Source organism: Canis lupus, chromosome 31 (genome assembly GCF_048164855.1).
Source record: "Canis lupus baileyi chromosome 31, mCanLup2.hap1, whole genome shotgun sequence".
NCBI lineage: Eukaryota > Metazoa > Chordata > Mammalia > Carnivora > Canidae > Canis > Canis lupus.
Window position 1 is genome coordinate 27709807 of NC_132868.1, and position 24995 is coordinate 27734801.

Consider the following 24995-nt stretch of genomic DNA (forward strand, 5'->3'; position numbering starts at 1 on the left):
TGGCCCAGCGGTTTAGTGCCATTTTCAGCCCAGGACGTGATCCTGGAGACCCAGGATCGAGTCCCACATCAGGCTCCCTGCACGGAGCCTGCTTCTCCCTCTACTTGTGAGCCTCTGTGTGTGTGTGTGTCTGTCGTAAATAAATACTAAAAAAAAAAATCTTGTTAGAGCCATGTATCTTTGCCCTTGGAATCTTTGCATTTGCTTTCACCCTTGAAAGAGTCTTCTCTGATCCAGAAATTTGATACTGTCTTCTAGTTTCTAATTTGAGTTTGAGATTTATAAAAGTTATCTTCATTCATATACTCAGACGGCACATGTTGTTACTACATACATTTTTTTCCTCCAACTAGCCAACCACTAATGTTCGTTTTTGCAGTTTTAGCTGGACGAACAAATAACACCATTTCCCCCTCATGAGTCAGAAACTACTTAAGAGACAAAGATATAACGTGGACAGATGTTGTTTTCTTATTTCTGTAAAGTTGATGTAATTTTAGCTAACCAGCCCAAGCACTCTGCTAACACACCTCCTCCCTGGATTCAGCTGCCCCAGAAAATCCCAGAAGGGCAGGAGCAGGAACTCCCTCATTAAGAGACCCCAGTGCAGAGTGGGGGTCTCCAGTTTAACTGTAGGCTGGGCAGATCCAAATGAGGAAGGAGGGGTTTGAGCCACCTGGACTCCTTTCTGTTTCTACACTCATCAGTCAGGTATTTCCCTCCACCTCTCCTAGAAAGGAGGAAGCCAGGGCTGGGGAGGGGAGTGGGCAACGTGATTCTAGTTGAGGACCCTGTACCTAGAAACACACACTCAGGGAAACAGCTTCTCTCTACTCGTTCCTCTGACCCCGACCCCACTCCCACCCCCACTGACATCCAGCACCATTCTCTGGAGAACCCTTCACTGGCGACCTGTTCTGTGATGCTGTCTTTATCATCACTCTATATATTCCATGGGCTATTTCTGGTCTATCCTGTTTCACTAAACTGTGCCAACAGTAGAAACAAATTGATAACATTACTGTTCTTTTCTGTTGTCTTTTACTTTCTGGGAAAGCTGATCCCTTCTCACCACACCTCTACTTTTTTTCCCCCCTCAAAATGTATCAGTTATATTGTCTAATGTCCTCTAGATGCACTTTAGAATGATTTTGTTATTTTCCAAAAATAACCCTCTTGGGATTTTGATTGGAGTTATATTATAACTATAAATTAATTTGGTAGGAATTGACATCTTTATAATATTCAGTTCTCCCATCCAAGAATATGGTATGGTTCTATTTATTGAAGCCTTCTTTTATATCTTGTAGTAAAATCTTGTCATTTATTCATATAAATTTTTCATATTTCTTGTTAAGTTATTCCTAGGCATTTCATCTCTTTTGCTGCTATTGGGAATTCAATATTTTTCCCTTTATGTTTCTTCACGGTTTATAGCTAGTATGTAGAAAATCTAGTAATTTTCAGATATTTATCTTTATATGTGTGTGTGTGTGTGTATCTTTCACATACTCTTTTCACTTTTTTATTAATGTCTGTATTCGCCTGGGCCATGCTACCAAAATCATCTCAGATCTCCTTTCAAAACCCTGTGTCCTCTGTTCAGTCCTCACCATTTTTTATATCTTTGCTGACCACTCTCCTCCTTTTTAAAAAGCTATAATTTACTAAGTACCTCTTGTGAGTCAGAAATGGTGCTCACCATTACTTAGATTCATGCATTTAGTCCTCATGATAGCCTTATTTCAGGTAGGTTTTATTCTAACCATTTTACAGATGAAGCTGAGACTTGGAAGGATAAGCCAAATCCCTCCAGGTCACACAATAAGTAAGGGGCAGTATCGGGCATTCATATGTTCAAAACCTTTGCAATCCTTGGTTGTCTTCTATGACATTTTGTTTGCCTTGTTCCTTTTATCCTGTACCTCTGTTGTTCAATTTTAAAATTTAGGACACTTTCAGTCATTTTTCTTTCAAATATGTTTTCTGAAGTTTCCTCTTTCCAACACTCTTTCTGGGACTGATGACATGAACTATCAGACCTTTCCATATTCTCCCATGGGAGAAAGGGGCTCTGCTCTTCCTATCACCTCCCAATCTTTTTTTCCCGTTGTTCAGATTGGACGATTTCTATTGATTTGTCTTCAAATGTGCTCACTCTTTCTTCTATTACCTAAGGCCTGCTATTCGGTCCATCTGGAGAGCTTTTTGTTTGGGTTATTGTAATTTTCAGTTCTAAAATTTCCATTTGGTTCCTTTAATATTTTCTATTTCTTTGGTGAGTCTTTCTATCTTGCCATTCATTTCTTTTTTTTTTTTTTTTTTTTTTTTTTTTTTTTTTGCCATTCATGTCAAGACTGCTTCCCGCTATTTCTTGGAGCATTTCTATAATCACTGTTTAAAAGTTATAATTTCAAAATCTGTGTCATCTCAGCAGTGGTACCTGTCACGTTGTTTTTCTTCTGTGAGTTGACATTTTCCTGGATCTTTGTACAATGAGTAGTTTTGGATTGAACCTTTGCCATTCTAAATGTATGTAATGAGACTTGAGGTCAGACTTAAATCCTATGAGAAATGTTGATATTTTTGTTTTAGCAGGCAATTGACCTGACTGGGTTCAGTTCACAAGTTCCAGCCAGCCTTCTGTGGCTTGTAGCTCCAACAACAATCCAATATTCAGTGTCTTTGCGGGGTTATTCAGACCTGTGACTGTGTGTACCATCCAGCGACCAGTGAGGGACCAGCATGGTTTCAGTCCATGGATCAGTTCTCATAGTCCAATAATCTGTTTAGGATCACACCTATGCAGGCCCAGGTGAGCCCAGGTGTTCATAAAAAATCTGATGGGGTTGATTTCATGAGCTGTTCCATCTCCATGATCTTCTTGATACTTTTTAATTCCTGGGCGCTTCCCTTTTCAATCTGGGTGTTTAGATTCCTCCTATGTTGTGTACTTCCCACAACACAAAGTATGTATTCCCAAACATGAAATACACACTCAATATGATAAGGCCAATCTGATGTTCTCTGTCTGGCCAATGTTAAAGCCTCCTCTAGTTTCCTTGCCCTGAGATTTCTCTTCTCCATAATTAGTTTCCTTAGCATTGTGATCAAGTCTCTCCCCCATCTGCCTTCTGCCTTTCCATAGTATCTGTTATGCATGCCCCTGGGGTTACCAGATACCCCTTTGCCCCACCTCCACCCCATCTGTTACATATGACTGAATGTCAGTCCTTAAACATACCTTGCATTTTCTGCCTTTTGTTCCAGCTCTGTCTTCCCAAAAGACCCTTTTAACCCAATCACATTAGCCAAGGCCCACTAAACATGCCATGTTCTCCCCAAAGGCTTAGAGACCTTACCAAGGTAGAATTTGTCTCACTTTCCCCTTAGGTTTTGTGGACATCTCTACTGTAGCTCTTGATCACATTTGCCCTGAGTTCCACTGTTGTCTCTTTCACCAGGGTGTGAGCTACTTAAGATGCAAGACCATCTCTAAATCTCTTTTGTAGCTCACAGGGGTCTGGCCCAGTACCTCAGATACAATAGATAGTCAAGATACAGTTGTTTCATTAGATTCACTTAAATGAGTTTGAATCTTTAGCCTCTAGTGTAACATTCTTGGGATCAATGCTATCCAGAAAAAGAATTCTCCTTCTAATAGACTTCTGTGGGTATCTTATTCAGAAAGGAATTTAATAAGAGAAATTATTCTTTCCCCAACATAACCTGGGCACTCACCTCTATGCCATTATAATTCCCCATAGTACTTCTCATTTTATATCATTAATCATTGTTTAATTATTTTGTCTATTCCCCCTCCCAAACTCTGATATCATTCTTTGAAGACAGATAATTATTGTTGTTCTCCACTGTACGACTAACACCTACTACAATTTCAGGTTTGCTGAAAGCACTCACAAATATTTATTCCTTGAGTGGAGTTCAATAATTAAGAGCTACTGAGAAGACATAAGCAGAGATTTAAGTCTGTTACATAGCATTGCAAATAGCAGCGATAAGAAATAAACTCAAAAGTCTAGAAGTGACTGAACAACAGAAAATGAGAAATACCATAAAATATAGCCTGCCTTTATCAATACAACCTCAGACTTTTCCTTCTCCCATTCTTTTTTGCTCTCTTTCTTAATTTCCCTAATTCTTTCATTCTTTCTTTTCCTTCTTTGCTCAGACATGGGGATGGGGCTGCCAATTGTCTCCTCATTTCCAGTTTCATCTTCTTACATGTGAATAGAGTTTTTAGCTTGTCATATGGTTGCCTAGGTAAAGTTGATCTTTTTCAGCTCCCCTTGCTGCTTAGTTGTAGTCATGTGACTAAGTTTTGGCCAGTAGGATGGAAATAGAATGATGCATGCAATTTTGGGTCACATCTTTGAGAGAAAGAAGTATATTCTCCCTTTCCACTTACCCTCTTCCCAACAGCTGAAATGCAAGTGTGATGGCTGGAGCTAGAGTAGTCATGTTGGCCCACAAGGTGGAATCTGCATGTTAGGGTAGAATAAGAAGATGAAAGTAGCCTGGATCCCTAACCCCATGTAGCCACCAAACTCACCTTGGCTATTTCCACCCACATTGTTAAGAAAGTGAGCCAGAGAAATGCCTACTTTCTTTAAGCTGCTGCTACCTTTGTCTTTAAAATAATAGTAATATTGGGCTGCCTGGGTGCTCAGCAATTGGATGTCTGACTTAGCTCATGATCCCAGGGTCCTGGGATTGAGTCCTGCATCAGGCTCCCACAGGGAACCTGCTTCTCCCTCTGCCTATGTCTCTGCCTCTCTCTCTGTGTCTCTCATGAGTAAATAAATAAAATCTTAAAAATATGTAAAATAAAATAAAACGACATCAATATTTACATCCTTAATAATACAGTGCATGGTCATCTTTAAGGCCATTTTTCCCAACAGCAAAAGAAAAAGGTTGAAGGTACTTTTTGAAAAATCCTACATCCACAGACCAAAATTCTTGGCTATTTACCATGTGGCACTACTTCTTTCATCTGGAACCTATCTCCAGAAGAAAGTGGTATGAGCTGTAGATGCAAGATATCTCATTCTCAAAGGATAATGTATGTTAACACAAGGGAATTAATGCAAGCATAAGACACTTTGCAGGAAGCAACCCATGTCCATCAATAGACAAATGGATAAAGACATGGTATACACACACACACACACACACAATGGATTTCTCAGCCATAAAAAAGAAATGAGATCTTGTCATTTGCAACAACATGTATCGACCTAGAGGATATTATGGTAAGTGAAATAAGTCAGACAAAAACAAAGACCATATGATTTCACTTACACATTGAAACTAAAAAACAAAACGAACAAACAAGAAGCAGAAACAGACCCATAAACACAGAGAACAAACGGATGGTTGCCAGAGGGAAGGAAGATTGGGGGATACGTAAAATGGATAAAGGGGAGAGGGAAATACAGGCTTTCAGTTATAGCATGAATAAGGCATGGGGATAAAAGGTATAGCATAGGAAGTATAGTCAATGGTACTATAATAGTGTTGTATGGTAACAGATGGTAGCTACACTTGTGGTGAACATAGTATAACATAGAGACTTGCTGAATCACTATATTATACACATGAAACTAATGTAACATTGTCAACTATACTTCAAAAAAATAAAATAAAATGTTAATAGCAGCTATTACATGTTAATAGCATGTAATAAATGTTAATGCTTTTTAAAAAGGCATTTTACAAAATTTTATAACATGCTCTATGTCTCGAAAACTTACAGAGGCTTGCTATTTTGTGATATTTCTATTAAAAAATAAAGTTGACCTTTCAGTATCTAAGTGAGAAAGAAAAGTTATAATTGAATGTCTACTGAGAATCATTTTGGTTTTAAGTAAAAGGTTAGGAGTCTGTCCCCATTTGGACTTTTGGGACCAGAGGGAAAAAAATCCGGGAATAGCATTACAGATTATGATTTAATGTTACCTTGAATAGATAGCAAAAGGGGTTCTACTGAAAAAGACTTTTGAATTATGTTTGTCCCTCAGGGTTCTGAATCTTTCATTTACTTCCCCCCTCCACACACACAAAAGAAATAATATGTAATCTAAAGCCTGGAAAAGCAAGGAAAATAATTGGCTAAAGATCCCTCTAAAGGGGATCCCTGGGTGGCTCAGCAGTTTGGCACCTGCCTTCGGCCCAGGGCGTGATCCTGAAGACCTGGGATTGAGTCCCACATCGGGCTCCCTGCATGGAGCCTGCTTCTCCCTCTGCCTGTGTCTCTGCCTCTCTTTCTCTCTGTGTCTCTCATGAATAAATAAATAAAATCTTTAAAAAAATCCCTCACTTAGGGTGAGTACTGAAACAGTGTGTGCATTTCATTGATTGAGCTGCTGAGAACTTTGCTTACTAATAGTTATGCAACTTTTCAAACTTATTAATAATAATAACTTCATATTTTATATTTAGAAGAAACAGTGGACTTGGCATTCTTCAATTTAACCTCATGGTTTTTATCCTTGAAACACATGGGATGTGCATAATATGACATGTTCTTACATTTTGCTGCTTTCATAGAGGAAATAATGTCCTAGAATGATCCATTTGACAGGTTCACAAAGGAGAAATGTCAGGATCTCACCTTCAGAATTATGACTATCCTTTCTCTTCAGCAGGAAGCTTGCCTGGTTCAAAAGACCTTGTTCATCAGAAATCTGGGGGCGGGGGTGCCTCCTTCTATAAATCCTAGAGTTTACAGTACCTGAAAGACCAAATGAAGAGACCATCTCCTTTCAAATCCATTTGGTTAGTCATTAATAATAGAGAAAAGCAAGTGTTAGTTACTGATCCCTTTTGTTTACAAATTATTCTCTTGTTAAAGGGATAGAGAAAATATTACTAGTAGATGTGCATTTTGGAAGGAAGACTATCAATCAAGAGATCTCAAATGAGTGAGGCACTTCTCAGTCTTCCTGGATTAGAAGCTCTGGTGCATTCATTGTTCTATTCAAGAACCTAGCCTAAGGTCAGGTGCACAGGAGGTACGCAACAAATATTTGTTGAATGAATAAATAAACCTATTTTCTAAGAAGCTAAGAATCAGTACTGATTTTAAGTACCATAGCTTTCCTGGAAGGTAGTTCTCTAAGGCTAGACAAATAAGTTGAATGTGAGTTGAGCCTTAAGAGAAGGGAGGAAAGAGGAAGGAATTCCAGAGAGAAAGACAGGCATAAATAGGTAACGTAGAGCCAAACATACTGAGCAGATATCAAGGCAGGAGACAGTTATGGTTGAGGATGAGGTGAGAAAAAGAAGCAGGGGCTTTGTGTGGAAGGCCTGAGCCAGCCATCTGGGAGCTCTGACTCTCCTATGGGTCACAAGGAGTCACTGTGGTTTGCTCCACTGGAGGAGAAAGTCAGGAGTGGGCAGGAAGACCAGTTAGGAGGCAATTGCTCTCTGGTCCGCATGTCCAGATGAGAGTCTAACTTAGGGTACTGGCGGGGGCAATGGAGAAAGGAATTATATGGGGAAACATAGTGAACCATCCCTGTAGGATCTGTGAGATAAACTTGCAACTCTTTTCACTGGAATCACAGGAAGTGAATCAGTTAACTGTGGGCCGCTTTGACATAAAGTACGCTAGAATAAATTTTAAAGCAGAAAAAACTTTTCACTTATAAAACTGTTGTATTAGCTTTGCTTAACAGCTTTTTCAGAAATCCTCAAGTTCATTTAGGTTAAAAAATACACAAGAGTGGGGCAGCCCAGATGGCTCAGCGGTTTGGTGCCACCTTCAGCCCCGGGCGTGATCCTGGGGACCTGGGATCAAGTCCCACTTTGGGCTCCCTGCATGGAGCCTGCTTCTCCCTCTGCCTGTGTCTCAGCCTCTCTGTGTCTCTCATGAATAAATAAATAAAATATTTTTTAAAAAATACACAAGAATATACAGAAACAAGGAAAAATTACCTCCAATCCCACTCCCACCTACTAAGATCACTGTTATTATTTTGGTGAATACCTTTCCACACATTCTTGTATGCACAAACACATACAAAGTATGATAGAATTTTATTAATTTGTTCCATATATGCTGTTCCAGAATCAATTTTCCTCACCCCTTAATATGTTGTAAATATTTTTCCAGGCTGACAAATATTGACCTACATATCATAATGTCAGTTAGTCTCCCTATATCACAATGTTCTGTTACTGGATGTTTAGATTCTCTCTCTCTCTGTGATACCATAAACAATCCTGTCATTAACCTTATTATGCATATAATTTCCCATCTGTATGATTATCTCCATAATACAAATATAAGAAGTTGAATTGGCTAGGTCAAAAGTATATATAATTTAATGTTTTGATACATATTTCCAAACTGCTCTCCAGGAAAGCACATCCATTCATTTATTTACTCATTAACTATTTCTTGAACATCTACTCTGTACCAAGCATTATATTATATGCTGAAATACAACAGTGAATAACATGGACAAAGTTCCTGCCCTTAGGGACTGTACATTTTAATGCAGAACAACAGACAATAAACAAACAACTAACATAAACACTGTCAAGTAGTGATAACTGCTAGGAAAGCAAAATGAAACAGTAGAAGGCTGGAGAGTCAGAGTCAGCAACTAGGAAGAAGACACATGTGATCGGACCCGGGAGGATAACTGAGGGTAACAGTGGTACAGTGGAGAAGGAACAGAAAGTGCAAAAAAATCTGATGTGAGAACCTCCCTCACATGTTTCAAGGCCAGAAAGGCAGTGACTCTGGAGAGGCATGGGAAATGTGGGTGGATAGGTAGCCAGGTCAGACAGAGAATGTACACCAGGAGCAGTGTCCATGAGGGGCTTCGCAGTCATTCATAGAAGTGTTTGGATCCATTATGATATTTGCCAAAGGGATCTGAGATTCTAGTCTGAGAATACTAAAAAAGAAAGGAGAAAGATGGAACCTGGTCTACTTTTGTGTCTTGTCTCTTTTTGGTCTTCTATTTACTAGACATTGTTTAGTGGATCTCTGTATTCTTCTCTATCCTTTCTTCCATACCCCTGGGGTCCAGTGAGGATGGAATACAGGTAATACTACTTGGGAGATAATTTAAGCTTTCCTTAGGTTCATTTTACAAGTCTTCTTATGAGGTCTTACTATATACCTCCTAACTTTAAGCAGATGTGAAAGCTCCTTTTGCCAGCTTCTTGACTACACTGAGAAATTGTGTGCTCCCCTGACTGGAGACCTCTGTCATCTTTTTATTTTTTTAAGACTTACTTATTTGAGAAAAAGAGAGAGAGAGAGAGAGCAGGTGGAAAAGAGTCTTAAGCAGACTCCTCGCCCTGAGTCAGGGCTCAATATCATGATCCTGAGATCATGACCTGAACTGAAATCAAGAGTTGGACACTTAACCAACTGAGCCTCCCAGGCATCCCAAGACCTCTGTCATCTTAATTAAAATTCAGACAGCAACATGGGCTCATTACAGCTGATTTATATTAATTTTCCCCAAGCCATCTAACATAGAATCTTTAACACAGAAGGTGGTATAAATATAAATATTTGCTGGCTAAATAGAAGAATGTATTGACAACTCTTCTCTAAGAGTATCTTTACTTTGTAGGTGCTCTTCTATTACTTTGACTAGCATCAATTTCAGAGGACCCAATTCTGAGCCCTGCCTTTGGGTGCCTTCTTACAACTGCTGGGAAGATCCAAGGAATTTAAATGTAACAAAGGAGAGCACTGACAGTATTTGGGACACAGGTTTGAGTAAATCCAGGTCTTCACTCTGCACCAAAAAATCTGCCTAGGATCACGATTTATTCTACTGTGATACTTTAGAAGTCACACAGAAGAAAATAAGCTAAATAAGAGCAAAAGAAATATCCAAAAAATTAACTTCAGGAGAAAAGGTGACTTGCTGACAAGGGAAATTGTGATGTTGGTTAATTTACTGTTCTTTAAACAAAATTAATGATAACATTTCCTTCTGGTTATAAAAGTAATTCATACCATTGTAGAAAAATGTTTCACTACTGAAAAGCATAAGGTAGAAAATAAAAATTACCCAATAACCCATTATCCAGGGACAGTCACTGTTGAAATTTTGTTGAATTTCCTTCCATTTCAAACATAATTAATGATCTTACTCTACATACATAGTCTTACATCCTTCTTTCTCCCCTGACAACAAATTCTGAACATTTTCCCAATAGCATGTTTTTTAAAAGACTTATTTATTTGAGGGGAGGAGTAGAGGGAGAGAATCCAAGCCACCCAGGTGCCCCCTAATAATATGCTTTAATATTATTAGTAAAAGATACATAATATTCCAATTATGGCTTTGTCATAATTGATACACCTATTATGGACAATTGTTTTCAGCCTATAATATAAAACCTTATAGTATTGGAAAGAATACTCTTATATCTGATGGTCATCCAAATTTCTTATCAATGCCCTGAACTAGAGCCTCAGAAATGTAACTGTTTGGCCAAAATATATGATGTTTTAAAAGTCTTTTGCTAAGTATTTCAAAATTACTTTCCAGAAAAGTCATATTGATTTACACTCCCTTCCTACTACCCTCAACCATCCTTGTCACCCCATTATATACTAAGAGACTAGGAAAGATAGGCTGGGTTCAAATCCCAGCCCCACCCTCTTAGGAAAGTTATTCAATCTCACGAAAGCTCACTTTTCTCATCTATAAAGTGGGAATAGTAAAGGTATCCACCTCATAGGATGTTATAAAGTATAATGAAATGATAACATGAAATTGCCTACTGCAGACCTTGGCACCTAACCAGTTATCAATAAATGTTATCAACTTGTACCAGTAACCAGTAAAACCACTCTTTCCGAATCACTCCTAGCCAGTGTAAATATTTGGGTGCAAAAATCCCCTAACACAATCGGAAAAAGTACCAAGCTTCCCTGTTTAATAAGACTGTTTATAGCTGAAGTCACGCATTGTATTCACACACAAAGCCTCAGTATTCTGAAAATAGCAGCCTCTTTAGTTACCACCTGGAAACAAAGAGGATCTTCTGAAAGGTGTTTTCTGCCCTTTATACATTATTTCCACAACGGTATTTAATATTTTTCTTTTATTATTTCAAAGGAAACATATTTACTTAAGGGGCAAAGCTAAAAATTGGAAAATATTGCAGCTCAAACATTGCTGTGTAAATCAGCAGCAGCAGCAGGCCTCACAGTATATGATAATCTACTACATTTTGGTTGTAGCCTTTTGAAAGAAATCAATGTGGTTTTTGTTTTAATGTCCCTGAGCAACTTCACTAAGAATTTCATTCCAATTAATTTGAAAGATCTGCTGGAACTTTGTGTGGAATTCAATGTGTTGTCATTTGGCTGTCAACTTTTGAACTTTTGGTTGAGGTGATCCCAAGATAAATGAAATCATTTAAAGCCATTTATCAGATGGAGGCCCCAAAACTGTTGTGTGAAATCAGTTTAGCTCTATTTAAATCCAAAATAGATCATTTTCAATTGTTTTACAAGAATACATTCACTTAATTTTTTATAAAGATATTTACTGGGTATGGGAACATTAGTATTCAGCTCTAGAGAGAAACAACTCAAAACTGTTCTGTGTTTCTTGTCTAAGAGGGTATTACCACCAGTGGAATAAATATACAATGTGTTCTAGGTTCTTTGAAGTTCCTTGACATTAGGTAAATTTGTGTCATTATTTAGGAGAGAAACCCTGGGATATTTCATGCTGTAAAAACAACAGAGGAAATGAAATTGTTGGATATCAGCAAAGGTTCAGGCTGCTATTATCACCTGGGGGTTCTTTGGAAATCTACTAAATAAAAAGCTTTGGTTTACTGCCAAAAGGTAGCATTTGGGAACAGAAAACTGATTCAACTCTTCCCTTTCTGAAGTATAAATAAGCCCAGTGTTTGCCTGTCCCATTTTCCTTCTCCCTACACTGAGATCAGTGTTATCAGACCCTATAAATTTCTCATGCAGTGGCTCATCAAATAAACAGAGGCATTTGATAACACACGGTTGGGTTTAGATGTCTTCCTGTCTGTTTTGGCCAGAAGAAATGGGTAATGCCCCCTGTGATATGGATTAGGGGAAAATTCTGACTTCAAGTTGCCCAGAACCTGATCCCACCTAGATTGCTTCCAACTCCCCACCACTACAAAGAATGACTTGCTGGACATCCTTGCCTATGTCCCTTTGTGAGCCTGTGTAAGGGTCTCTTTGGGATAGACACCCAAGGTAGAACACTGCGTCATCGGGTGTGCATATTTGTAACCTGGCACAGCCAGATGACAGAACATAGCTGCATCAGTCTACTCGCATTATATAAAGTATTCTGGAACCCAGCATTTCCCCCTAGCACTTGTCAGTATCCAATATTCTAATTTTTGCCAGTCTAATAGGTATAAAGCAATATCTCCTTTTATTTTTTTTGTGTGTGTTTTTCTGACTATAATATATCCGAGCATCTCGTTATGTTGGTTAGCCTTGGGGATTTCCTCTCTGTAAATCACCTGTTCATAAGCTTTGCTCATTTTCACTGGGGTTTCTGTCTTTTTCTTATTGACGTGCAGAAGGTCCACGTATACTCTCCTATTAGACATTGCAAAATATCTTCTCCCAATCAGCCAGCTGTCTATTAACTGTCCATGGTTAACAGGAATCCATACTACAGAAATTCTTAGTTGTTATGTAACCAAATTTATCAGTATTTTGCCTTATGGCTTGGGGCTTTAATGTTTTTAAGAAGTCCTTCCCATCCTTGAGTGACAAAGACAGCCTCCTACATTTTCATCTAGTACTATAATTATTTTACTTTTCCTATTTAGTATTTAATCCACTTCTGAGTGGATTTACATGAGTATGCTGTTTTAGGTTGGAGTCCAGTTTTATATTTTATCATATAGTAAACATTTTCTACTAAACAACCCATGCTTTCCTCATTGACCTGGTTGCCATCTGAATGTTATACGAAATATTCATACGTACAAATCTGTCTCTAATCTCTCTATTTTGTTTCAGTGGTCTATGTGGCTGTTCTACTGCCAAACACTATTCTTATTACTGTTGTTTTGGACACTGTCTTTATAGCTAGGGCTACTCCTCCTGTTTATTACTCTTTTACAAGTTTAGTTTAGATATTCATGGGCTTTTACTCTTACGTATACATTTTAGAGGAGGCTTATTATTAACTTCCTCAGAAAATTATTTGTAATTTGCATTGGGATTGCATTGAGTATATGAATTAATTAGAATAGACTTGAGCTCTTTATATATTAACATCTTCCACCCAAGGGCATGGAATGTGTTTCCATTTAAATTAAATCACTCTAGGTTCTTGATTAGACTTTAAAACTTTTTTTCCAAAGACTATTCCATACTTACACTAACTCATGTAATAATCATAACAACCATTTAGTCTTTTATTATCATCATTTTCCAAATGAGAAAATTGAGCCCAGAGAAATAAGGGACTTGCCCAAGAACTCCCAGCAAGTAAGTAAAGTAAGTAACAGAGCCTATGTTCAAATATAGTCCATACTTTAACCACAGTACCACCTCTCAATTTACAGGCAGTTATTTTTTATTGTTTGGCTACTACTGTGAATAGCATCTTCTTTGTATTATCACTTATTTATTATCTGGGGTATTATTTTTATTATATTTTCTAATTGATTGTTGCAGCTGTAGAGAAATGGTCTGTTTTTTTAAAGTTTAATTCCAGTATAGTTAACATACAGTGAATGTTATATTAGCTTCAGGTGTACAATACAGTGATTCAACAATTCCAAGTATCACCCAGTAGGTTTTTATTTTAATTCCAGAAATGTAGTTGATTTTTAAAGCTGATATTTGCATCCAGGGAAGTTGCTGATTCCTCTAGCTAGTTCTATGGTCTATTGTTTCCATTGCTTTTTTTTTTTTTTTTTTTTTTGTATATCACCTGTCAATAATGACCATTTTATCTTTTTCTTTCCAATTTTTAACTCTCTCATTTCTTTTTCTTGCCTTATAGCATTGGCCCAGACTTCCAGTAAATGGTAGCGCAATGCTGTTCCAGAAGGTTTTCATTTTATCTTGGCTATAACACATACAGCTATAACATATATGCAGCACATCAGAGAACCATTTTACAAAAGCATAGGTTAGAAATAGTGTCTCATGGTCAAGAATCCATTCTAAGCAGATAGGCCCTATGCTTATCTATGCCACAGAAATTACTTTTCTATAAGAGATAGCCCTTCCAGGGGAGACATAACTCAGTTGTGATAAACTTGACTTCATTCTGACTTTAAGTATATTTAATTCCATCCTAAAGCCCTATAGCAACAACACAGATCTGCACCTGCCACTTGCTTCATACAATCTGCTAAATGCAATTGTTTCTGACAACACATTGGTCTCCATCCCTACGGGGGAATTCACAGACCGTGGCATTGGAAGGAGGCTTAGAGATCAACTATTGCTCTCACTTTACACACATCTAAAAGTCCCTATAGTGGGTACCTCATTACCCTTGAGAAGATGACCCACTTTCTGGGGCTGATGCTAACAACTGAGAGAGCTTATATCAGAGACCAGGGGCTAACACAGCTTTCTCCTAATTGGCTTCATCACTCCATCTTCAACTGGCCCTGCTTAGTGATCATGGCAGCATCTCAAGGTTTCCATTGATTCATCTATCCTGACTTCAATGGGGCACAAAAGTGGGTACCAGTGGCTCCATTATGTAGTCCTGAGGCCTGGGTACAGTCAGACCCATCAGAAGCTCTGAGTAGGTGGCCAAACACACCCCTCCCTTTCACACATACCCAGGGTGACTAACACTTGTGGTAGAGATGAGTGAACTGAAAAGCCCCACAGAAACCTCAAACCCATTACATCCAAAATGGAACTTCTCACCGTCTCCTCCAAACTCACTCCTTCTTACAGTAACCCCGGTCCAGGCCCTGGAGCAATCTCCATTCAGCCATTCTCAGCACCTTCCTGTTCGACACACCTGAGGAGTTACCAAGCCTTGGCCACTCAGCACCCTGAGGGTCTCACCTGCCCACTCTTTCCTCCCCATTCTGACTGGGGCCATACCCTCCCAGCTGCTCTTCTCTACTCCTGACTCCTAGGATCTACCTCCATACTACTGCTGAAGGGAATCTTCCCATCATGCCTATCTAACCATGTCTCCTGCCTGAAACCTTAGAAGGCTCCCCACTACCCTCAAAACAGATGCTCCTTAGTGTGGCATCTACCACCCTCATAGCACAGCCTCACTGCTCTCTCCAACCTCACACCCTGATGGCAGGACCCCCAGAGCTCCACCTCCCTCTACCCTCCCTGCCCGTGCTTCTGATTCTTGTTCCATCACCTCAGAACCTGCATCCCATTTATTGGGAACAGTCTCGTGCCCCTAGGAGCATGCTGGGGAGCCATGCTCCTGGGAGCCTCACCCCCTTGTCCTGCTGAGGTGCTCTCTCTCTGGGCTTCTCCCAAGCCCCGTGCATCCATCCCGGTAAATGATAACGTCCCCTCCTGGACGCTGTACGGAACTGGATGCTCTATGACAGTAGTCATTGCATAGCCAGTCTGGTTTCACCCCTTTTCATATTTAAGATTGAATAAAATACATGGAGTCAGATTTAGTGTGGGAGTGCCCCCCGGGACCTGTTCGCCACTGGGTGTCCCTCGCCTAGCGCAATGCCCGCCTGGCACACCGCGGACCATGGGAATGAAGCAGTGATGAGTGGGTGGCTGCTGAACGGACGCACGAGCTGCCCTTGCCCTTTCAGGACCCGGTGGGAGTCAGGATCGCGGCCCATCCTGGATACACTCGGCGCTCCGTCGGAAGGGGGCGTCTGAGCCCCGGGGACCCCGGTGGCCCGCAAGGGGTCGGGCGTGCCCGGGGGACCCTGCGCCACCGACTCTGCGCGAATTTCGCTTTCGCTTCGGGCCAGCTGGAGGCGGCGGGGCCGTCCCCGGAACGGCTGCGGCCGAGCTCCCGCGGAGTTAATCCGAAAGCGCCGCAAACCCCGCGGGCCCAGCTCCACGTGTCACCGAGAAGCTGATGTAGAGAGAGACAGAGAGAGAAAGCAAGCCGGACACCGGAGTCCCGGGAAAGTCCTGGCGCGCCTCGGGCCAATTATAAAAATGTGACCCCCCGGGTCGGCCTCCCACCGCCGCCCTCCCCTGCCGCGTCCGCAGTCCGCGTCCAGCGCCCGCCGGGGTCCACGCAGCGCCCGCCCAGCATGTGCCCGCCGCGCGGTGAGTACGGCCCGCTGGAGGCTCGGCGGCGCCCGGGGCAGGACGCGGAGGCTCGGCGGCGCCCGGGGCAGGACGCGGGAGGCTCGGCGGCGCCCGGGGGAGGACGCGGGGGGCTCGGCGGCGCCCGGGGCAGGACGCGGGAGGCTCGGCGGCGCCCGGGGCAGGACGCGGGGGGCTCGGCGGCGCCCGGGGCAGGACGCGGGAGGCTCGGCGGCGCCCGGGGCAGGACGCGGGGGGCTCGGCGGCGCCCGGGGCAGGACGCGGGGGGCTCGGCGGCGCCCGGGGCAGGACGCGGAGGCTCGGCGGCGCCCGGGGGAGGACGCGGGGGGCTCGGCGGCGCCCGGGGCAGGACGCGGGGGGCTCGGCGGCGCCCGGGGCAGGACGCGGGGGGCTCGGCGGCGCCCGGGGCAGGACGCGGGGGGCTCGGCGGCGCCCGGGGCAGGACGCGGGAGGCTCGGCGGCGGTCGTCCGGGGGAGGAGCACAGTCCGCCGCCTGGTGCGGAGCGGAAAGACAGGACGACTGCGCCGTAGGACATGGTCTCCTCGTCGGGAGACCGCCTCGCGGGCTCTCCTCAGGCCCACTTCGCAGATTTGAAACTGAGGCCCCACGGGCCGCCTTTCTCTCTGGGTCCCTCAGTCCCACGGCTAAAGAGGGCACATCCCAGCCAGCTTCAGAGGGAGGCTTTGTCGGCCCCACTGTTTCCCAACCACGGGGCCACGAGCCTGGGCTAGTCCCTTCACTTCCTGGCCTCAGTTTCCCTGCTGGTGAATTAGTGGCTTTTTCGGGGTGAGCTCTGAATCCAGCACCCTTGTCTGAGCTCGTAGGGGGCCCTCTCAGGGAGCTGGCTTCTGGCCCTACATTAAAGCCCCGCCTTCCAAGAACCTGATTCATTTCTCAGGTGTTGAAGACGATGGGGAACGGTGGAGGGAGCTTGGTGTCGGTTACGATGTGGACGGGTGGACATGACCAGAATGGATGGAAGGTAGAGGCAGGCCAAACCAAGCTGACAAGCTCAGCCTGCTCCTTGCTTCCTTTCCAGGCCTCCTCCTTGTGACCATCCTGGTCCTGCTAAGCCACCTGGACCACCTTACTTGGGCCAGGAGCCTCCCCACAGCCTCACCGAGCCCAGGAATATTCCAGTGCCTCAACCACTCCCAAAACCTGCTGAGAGCCGTCAGCAACACGCTTCAGAAGGTGAGTCTTTCAATATTCTTGTTCCCATTTTGCAGCCATCTAGGGAAGGAGTTTGTCTGAACCCTCCTGTCACCGGAAAGAATTGCAGAGAAACTTAGGGCGTTAATCAGGAGCTGTCAAGAGGGGGAGAGGGAACTTTACAGTGGGCCCAACTATTAGCTAGCAAGTCTCAATGAAATTGTGTCTCCAGAGAAACCAAGAGTGGTAATAAATTATAATGGCATTCATTGTGGCTATGTCTACACAGAGGAAAGTGGATGTTTACAGTGTTCCCTGTAGCCTGCCAACAGAGATGGAATTGTGTCAGGCCTACACTGTTCCTCTGACACACTTATCAATCCAGGAAACCGTTATTAGGTGCTGCCTCTGTGCTCTAGGGGCTACAACGATGAATTAGACTCGCCCCTCACACTGCTCATCAGCTTCTGATGTGCTGATGCAATTCTTTGAGCAACACATTTCAGGGGGCCTGTGACAGTGTGTCTCAAGCCTTCATTTTCTAGGGAGATTGTTGTCTAATATTATTTACAGTTTCATTCATTTTTTTTGGTTTCATATTTTAATGCAAAAACATTCTTTTTTTTTTTCTTTTAAAAGTGCTTCTGTACCTATAGCTCTTTTGGAACAGCAAAGACTGATGTTTTAAAAGCTGTCTTTTGCCTTCCTATTCTCTAGTGATTCTTTCCTGAATATTTTCTAGCTTGTTGTTTTATGAGTATCTTAAAATAAGCTCAATACCACAAGGCCTTCTTAAAAAATTCTTTTCACCTTCTAATCTTGCACAATGTGCTGCCAATTGCTCCTCATAGTTTAGTCAATCTTAATTAAAAAGGCAGCTCACCAAGTGAAAACTGCAGAGAAAAGTCCTTTGACTTCTGAAGAAGGTTTCAAAATGGATAAAATTTAGGAGCTGCAATTTAAATAGAGGCTTTAGGGGCACCTGGGTGGCTCACTGTTAGAGCACCTGCCTTTGGCTCAGGGCATGATCCCAGGGTCCTGGGATGGAGTCCCACATCAGGCTCCCCACAGGGAGCCTGCTTCACCTCCTGCCTGTGTCTCTGCCTCTCTCTGTGTCTCTCAAGAATAAATAAATAACATATTTTTTAAAATAATATAAAAATAGAGGCTTTATTGATGGAGCTAACTCTGGTCCCCAAGTACAGCACTAAAAGTCAAAAGATTGCAGCATGCAATTTGATATTTTTTTCTATCATTCCTTTATCAAATTTGCTAGAACAAATGAGCTGGCTACCTACAGAAAAAAGAGGTGGCAAATGCATGCAATTCACAACCCACAGATTTGTAGAGTTTGGCCTATACCTATTGTCTTTTATTTTGATTTTGGGTTTGATGCCATTGAAAAAGTAGACCTTTCATATAAGAATCCAAATTTCTGGCTTCTCTAGAAAAGATCAGAAGAACTACAGTGGAGGGCCCGTATTTCCAAATTTAACTCCTTACCACCTGCTCAGGATAGTGGCTGCCCACGTGTGTGTGAACACCTCCAGGAATAGTGTATAGTTTCTGCTATACACTATTCCTGTTGCTGCTGCTGTAACAAATTACCACAATGAAAGTGGCTTTAAACAACAACAATTTATTATCTTACAGCTCTGGAGTTCAGAAATCTGAAATAGGCTAGAATCCAGGTGTGAACAGAGTTGTGTCCCTTTTTGGGGACTCTAGGGGAGAATCCATTTTCTTGCCTCTTCCAGCTTCTGGGGGCAGCCCACATTCCTTGGTGTATGGCCCCCTTCCATCTTCAAAGCCAGTAATGGTCAACTCAGTCTTCTTCATGCTGCATTGCTCTGACGTTGACTCTCCTGCCTCCTTCCGTTTATAATGACTCAGCAATTACATTGGACCCACCCAGATAATCCAAGATAACCTCCCTATTTAAGGTCAGCTGATTAATGACCTTCATTTCATCAGCAACCCTAATTCCTCTTGGCCGGGGAACACATTCTCACGTTCCAGGGATCAGGAAGTGGATGGCAGGGTGGAGGCATGGGGCATTATGCTGCCTACCACAGACAGAGGTTTTACTACTTGTTTCCAAACATGTTCTGCATCTCAAGCCTTCATTATGGGTCTTGTGTTACCTCTGCCTGAATTTCTCTCTCCTCTGCCTATCGAGCTTCTCCTCCTCTTAATGCAGATGTCCCATCTCTGGTGAGCTGTCATACCCCTCTCAGTACTTCTCACCCGCTGACATGACTCCTAGTCATTTAGGCACTTTCCTGTCTCTTTCCTGGAATCTGGGAAGGGAGCAGGAGATAATGGTCCTCTTCCTTAGTACAGTAAGTCCCCCCTTATCCAAGGGGGATACTTTCTGAGACCCCCAGTGGACTTCTGAAGCTGCAGCCAGTACTGAAGCCTATATTGTGTTTTAACAATATGTTTGAATGTGCTCTCTAAATATCTTACTGTATTCACCCTTCTTTATTTATGTGATGATGTGAAATGATAAAATGCCCATGTGATGAGATGAAGTGAATGACCCAGGCATTGTGACGTATAGCATTAGGCTACCATTAACCTTTTGACTATGCATTGGAAGGAGGATCATCTCCTTCCAGAGCACAGTTGCTGTCACATAACTGAAACCAGGGAAAGCGAAGCCACACATAAGAGGGACAACTTACTCACACACCTTAGGCTTGATGAATGAATGGCATGAAGTGATTTCAATCTTCAGTCAAATTTACTGACTTTTTAGAGAAATTTCCTAAATATGTTCAACGATGCTTTCCAGCATGTTTAGAAGATGATACCTGTGTGTGTGGCTGTGTGTGTATGTATACCGCAAACTAAATCTCCACTCGTCTTTAGGGCTACATGTTTGTTATATCCATCAAGTTGTGACCTTAACAGTTCTGCCTTTAGAAGTTATACTTTAAAAGGATATTCATAAAACACTGGTGTTTTGGCAAAAGGAAAAAACTGTTTTCACCAGAAGCAAGTGTCACAGCGTGGCATAGATGCTGATTAGCATAGCCTGTTGAAATGATTTATAGTGTTTACATAATGGAAAAACATATCACCCAGAGAAACATGTCCTAAGCAAAGGGAAAGGAGGGAGAAAGAATGTAAATAACCTGTTTCCTTTTGTCTTATGAAGATCTCAAATTTCCTACGGGTCAAAGAGATAGATGTCAGGGGCAGCCAGCTCTCTCTTTGCTGGCACCCTGCAGTGCCAGCCTCATCTGAAGCCAGGTGCCTTATTAATATTATAAACTGAGTTATTCTTTATGTTTTTTACAGGCCAGACAAACTCTAGAATTATATTCCTGCACTTCCGAAGAGATTGATCATGAAGATATCACAAAGGATAAAACCAGCACAGTGGAGGCCTGCTTACCACTGGAATTAACCATGGTATACATGATTTTCTTCCTGGAGCATGTAATACAATTAAGCGCTATGCACCAAACCTCATCTTCTTCCAAAACTGTACATGTTTCTGGTCTCCATCATCATGAGATTTTAACAGGTCCCACTTCAGAAGTTAGATTTTAAAAAATATATATAAAACAAATATGTGGGGATCCCTGGGTGGCACAGTGGTTTGGCACCTGCCTTTGGCCCAGGGCGCGATCCTGGAGACCCGGGATCGAGTCCCACGTCGGGGTCCCGGTGCATGGAGCCTGCTTCTCCCTCTGCCTGTCTCTCTCTCTCTCTCTCTCTCTCTCTGTGACTATCATAAATAAAAAAAAAAAGAAAAAATGTCTTTTACAACAATGTGGATGTGCTTAATACTATTAACTGTATACTTAAGAGTAGTTAAAATGATAAATTTTATGGTATGTGCTTTTTTTTAACCATAATAAAAAAAAAAAGATACCTTTGGGAAAAGTCAGGAAAAGTGTATGTTAAGAATTGATACCGTTGATGTGATTTTTTTTTTTTTTGTCTCTAGAATGAGAGTTGCCTGGCTTCCAGAGAGATCTCTTTGATAACTGTAAGTCAGAAAATTAAAAGTTTCAGCCCATATGATGAATTCATATCATTGATGTCTCATTATTTTTTCTTCTAGAACGGGAGTTGCCTGGCCTCTGGAAAGGCCTCTTTTATGACGGTAAGACACAAAACTCTTTCTTTCCTCAAATGCAATGCGGGGGAAACATTTTTAGCCATCTCAATTGTTTCTTCCCTCTTTTGTCATATCACTTAGGTCCTGTGCCTTAGCAGCATCTATGAGGACTTGAAGATGTACCAGATGGAATTCAAGGCCATGAACGCAAAGCTTTTAATGGATCCCAAGAGGCAGATCTTTCTGGATCAAAACATGCTGACAGCTATCGATGAGCTGTTACAGGTAAGACCTTTGTACTACCAGTAAGAGCGCCTTCTTGATGCTGAGACAGGGTCCATGATGATATAAAATCACCCCTTCCTAGATTGGGAGAGGCCTGAAATCCCCTCCCTAGATCTTCTGCAGAGCCTCTTGACAATGGGCATTTGTGAGCAGGTCACGGTAAGAAAAGCAGACTCCCACTTGTTGATCATGTGGCACAGACCAGGCTCTCTGCAGATGTTTTCATACCTTTTCTTTTATGGTCCCACGACAACCACATGGGGTATATCCAAAGGTTAGACTTAGCCCCTTATCCCCGTGGCTTGTAAGTGGCTGAGCCAGGATTTAAACCCCCATCCAAGGGATTTCACTACTTATCTTCTCACTCACTTCCAAAGGCTCCAGGATGTGCAGTGAGGGACCAGCATGCATATCTGCAAATATTGTCAGAGAAAACAAGTGGGGCTGATGCCTGGGTATGACCCATTTTGAACTAAAATGTGTATGAAATAAGAGTGACCTATCATATCACCTAGGACATCCACAATGTCACCCATAGACAAGAATTTGCTTTGTAATTTTCTGATGCTGTAATTTTCAGCATGTGATGCTAATACAAAACATAGAAATATCCACTTGAGAAAGGGCAGGGTACATTCTGTGGTGACCAGGGCATGGGATAAAAATTAGTGTGGTATCAGGAATCACTGTTTGAAAAAGAACGTATTCCCCTTTCTTTCTTTCAAATTACCATTTGAAAGGCAACGAACTTCATGTAAATATCAAAGAATGTTCCCATCTAGAGAGGTTTCTTTTTGTTTTGTTTTGTTTTGTTTTTCCCATCTAGAGAGTTATTTCATTTTCAGGCCCAAGAGTTGGGTGATTTGAGCTTTGGAATCCATTCTACCAGGAATCAGAAAACCATGCCCAAACCATTCACCTCCTCTGGGACTTGTATTTTCCCTTGTAAAACTGGCATGATCTTACCTACCCTACCTTTCTCTTAGCCTTTTTGCAAGGAACAAGTAGAAGTATTGATCATTGTGCAAATGTAAGATCTTGCATCGTGTTATCAAATTAAAAGGTTAAAAGTGAGAGATGCATTGCCAGGTTTGTTCACCTGGCACACATGAGTGTCTGGGGCAAACAGGTCTGTTACTCAAGGAGTTCTGATCAGTAGCAATCCATCACCTCTCTGTTCTAAAAAGGACTTAGCTTCTTAGTCTGACATATAAAAATTAATTAGATATTGCAGCAGATGTCATCTTAACAGAATTGTTCCTTTCTAAAATGCAACTCCCACTGATGATTTTCTAAATAGCTTTAAGGGTCTTTTCAGAGCTCACTGAAGATACATGTGCTTGGATAATGAGTATTTCTTCTCTCAGGTCCTGCCTGGCCATCTGGCTGGGAGTGGATTTGGGTCGGGTTTAGGAGATGTAATGAGGGAGTGGGTTGCAGGCTCTGAGGCATGTATTGGCTTCACCCATTTTTACAGATAAATGTTTTAATTTTGGAATACCATATATGTCATCCTTAATATTTATCCTCATAGGCCCTGAATTTCAACAGTGTGACTGTGCCACAGAAATCCTCCCTTGAAGAGCCGGATTTTTATAAAACTAAAATCAAGCTCTGCATACTTCTTCATGCTTTCAGAATTCGTGCGGTGACCATCGATAGAATGATGAGTTATCTGAATTCTTCCTAAAAAGCTGAGGTCTCTCTCGACTTTAAAGTCATTCTTATAAAAATGTGAACCAAAAGAATTTTTCATAAGATAGGGGTTAAGAACCAGGGAGGGGGTGGCTTGACCTGGTCCTACTTAAGCTAGTACGATAATTCTCATGCTTGTTTACATTAGTTGCCACTCAAATTTTGAAAGATGTGACTGTTATATCCACACGATGCCTTTGACCAAGTATATTTCACATTTACTATGGATAAGTTAAGTGTTCGTGAGCAAATTGCTAAAGAGGAAAAATGTCCTCACCGAACATGTTTTTATTTTCCCTTTAATAGAAGAGCAAGACTTTATAAGCTATTTCTGTACCAAACTGTTTGTAGAAACAAACACTCAAGCATAATTTATTTAAAAATACTTATTTATATAATTTTGTGTTCATGAAAGCATGTGAATTAATTTATATTTATTTATGTTATATTTATTAAAGTATTTATTATCAAGTGGATTTGGGATATCTTATGTTCTAAAAATAAAATGATTGAGTAGAATAAGTCTCATACTTTTTTCTAATGTAGTTGAAATACATTGTGGGAAAACTGAAAACTCCAATGTGAACAAATTTCCCGGGGAAAGGATGCCCCAATATTCTTACCCACGTCCTATTTCCTCTAATCTCTTATTTTGAAAGGAGACTCGTCAGACTAGATATGCTTTAATACTAAGGCCATCGAGTGAGTTATGGTTTTTGAGAGGATGTTTTGTTCAACATCTGCATCCCAGAGTAAAATACCTAAAAATGTTTTCCCCCATTAACCACAGCTCCGTAACATACTGTGCATTAGACAAATACATAATAATATCCTCCGACTGGGGAAAACATCATTAAAAGGCCTTCTAGTTAAATTATTCTAATTTTTGTGACCCTTTGGGCCCTCAGGGGAAGCTGTTTCCAAATTACAATGAGAAAAACTCTCCATTTGTTTTAAATTATACAGAACTTCTGTCTGAACCACATGGATAATTGCCTCTCTTTGACTTAAGAGATGTGCTTTTAATGACCCAATATTAAATTCCATCTTTTTAATTCTCTAAACCACGTGAATTTTAAAAGATTCACCTGGCAGTTTACCATGTAATTTTAGTGCTCTGATAATCATATTCCTCCATCTGAAAAGGCCATAAGAGAGGAACTACTTAGGATGTCCTGCCCCCTTCCTCATGTTACCCCTCCCCACCACAGCCTGGCTGGAATCCCTAGGGTGTATGGCCACTCCAGGTCCCCTCATCTGTGTGAGCGACGGATTCCTTTGTTCAGATTCTCACCACTTGATACCCAGCTCGATAGAAATCATCAGAAACTAGATCCCAATACATGTCCCCTTTTCCTTGAGCGATTCCTCCACAAACTTGAATGACCTGCAAGTGATCCACAAACAGGAGTTTCTCGCCATTGAGTGTTGGGTTTGGCCTTTCAGCAGCTTTGGGTTTTGTTTTTTTTTTTTAAGATTTTTTTTTTTTATTCATGAGACACACAGAGAGA

The 24995-nt window shown here is 41.6% G+C and overlaps 1 protein-coding gene across 2 annotated transcripts; it reads left to right on the forward strand.

Annotated features, from left to right (window-relative positions):
• The first annotated feature begins 16108 nt into the window (after window positions 1-16108).
• Window positions 16109-24002, forward strand: IL12A (interleukin 12A). 2 transcript variants are annotated; one of them, XM_072807891.1, is made up of 7 exons: window positions 16109-16276; window positions 17317-17471; window positions 20736-20849; window positions 21391-21432; window positions 21508-21549; window positions 21646-21789; window positions 23324-24002. In XM_072807891.1, the coding sequence occupies exons 1-7, from the start codon at window positions 16261-16263 to the stop codon at window positions 23477-23479; spliced, it is 669 nt and encodes a 222-aa protein (XP_072663992.1). In that variant the 5' UTR covers window positions 16109-16260; the 3' UTR covers window positions 23480-24002. The 2 variants fall into 2 exon arrangements, with proteins under 2 accessions (XP_072663992.1, XP_072663991.1); XM_072807890.1 differs by lacking the exon at window positions 16109-16276 and having other exon boundaries at window positions 17125-17471; window positions 23324-23612.
• The last annotated feature ends 993 nt before the right edge of the window (window positions 24003-24995 follow it).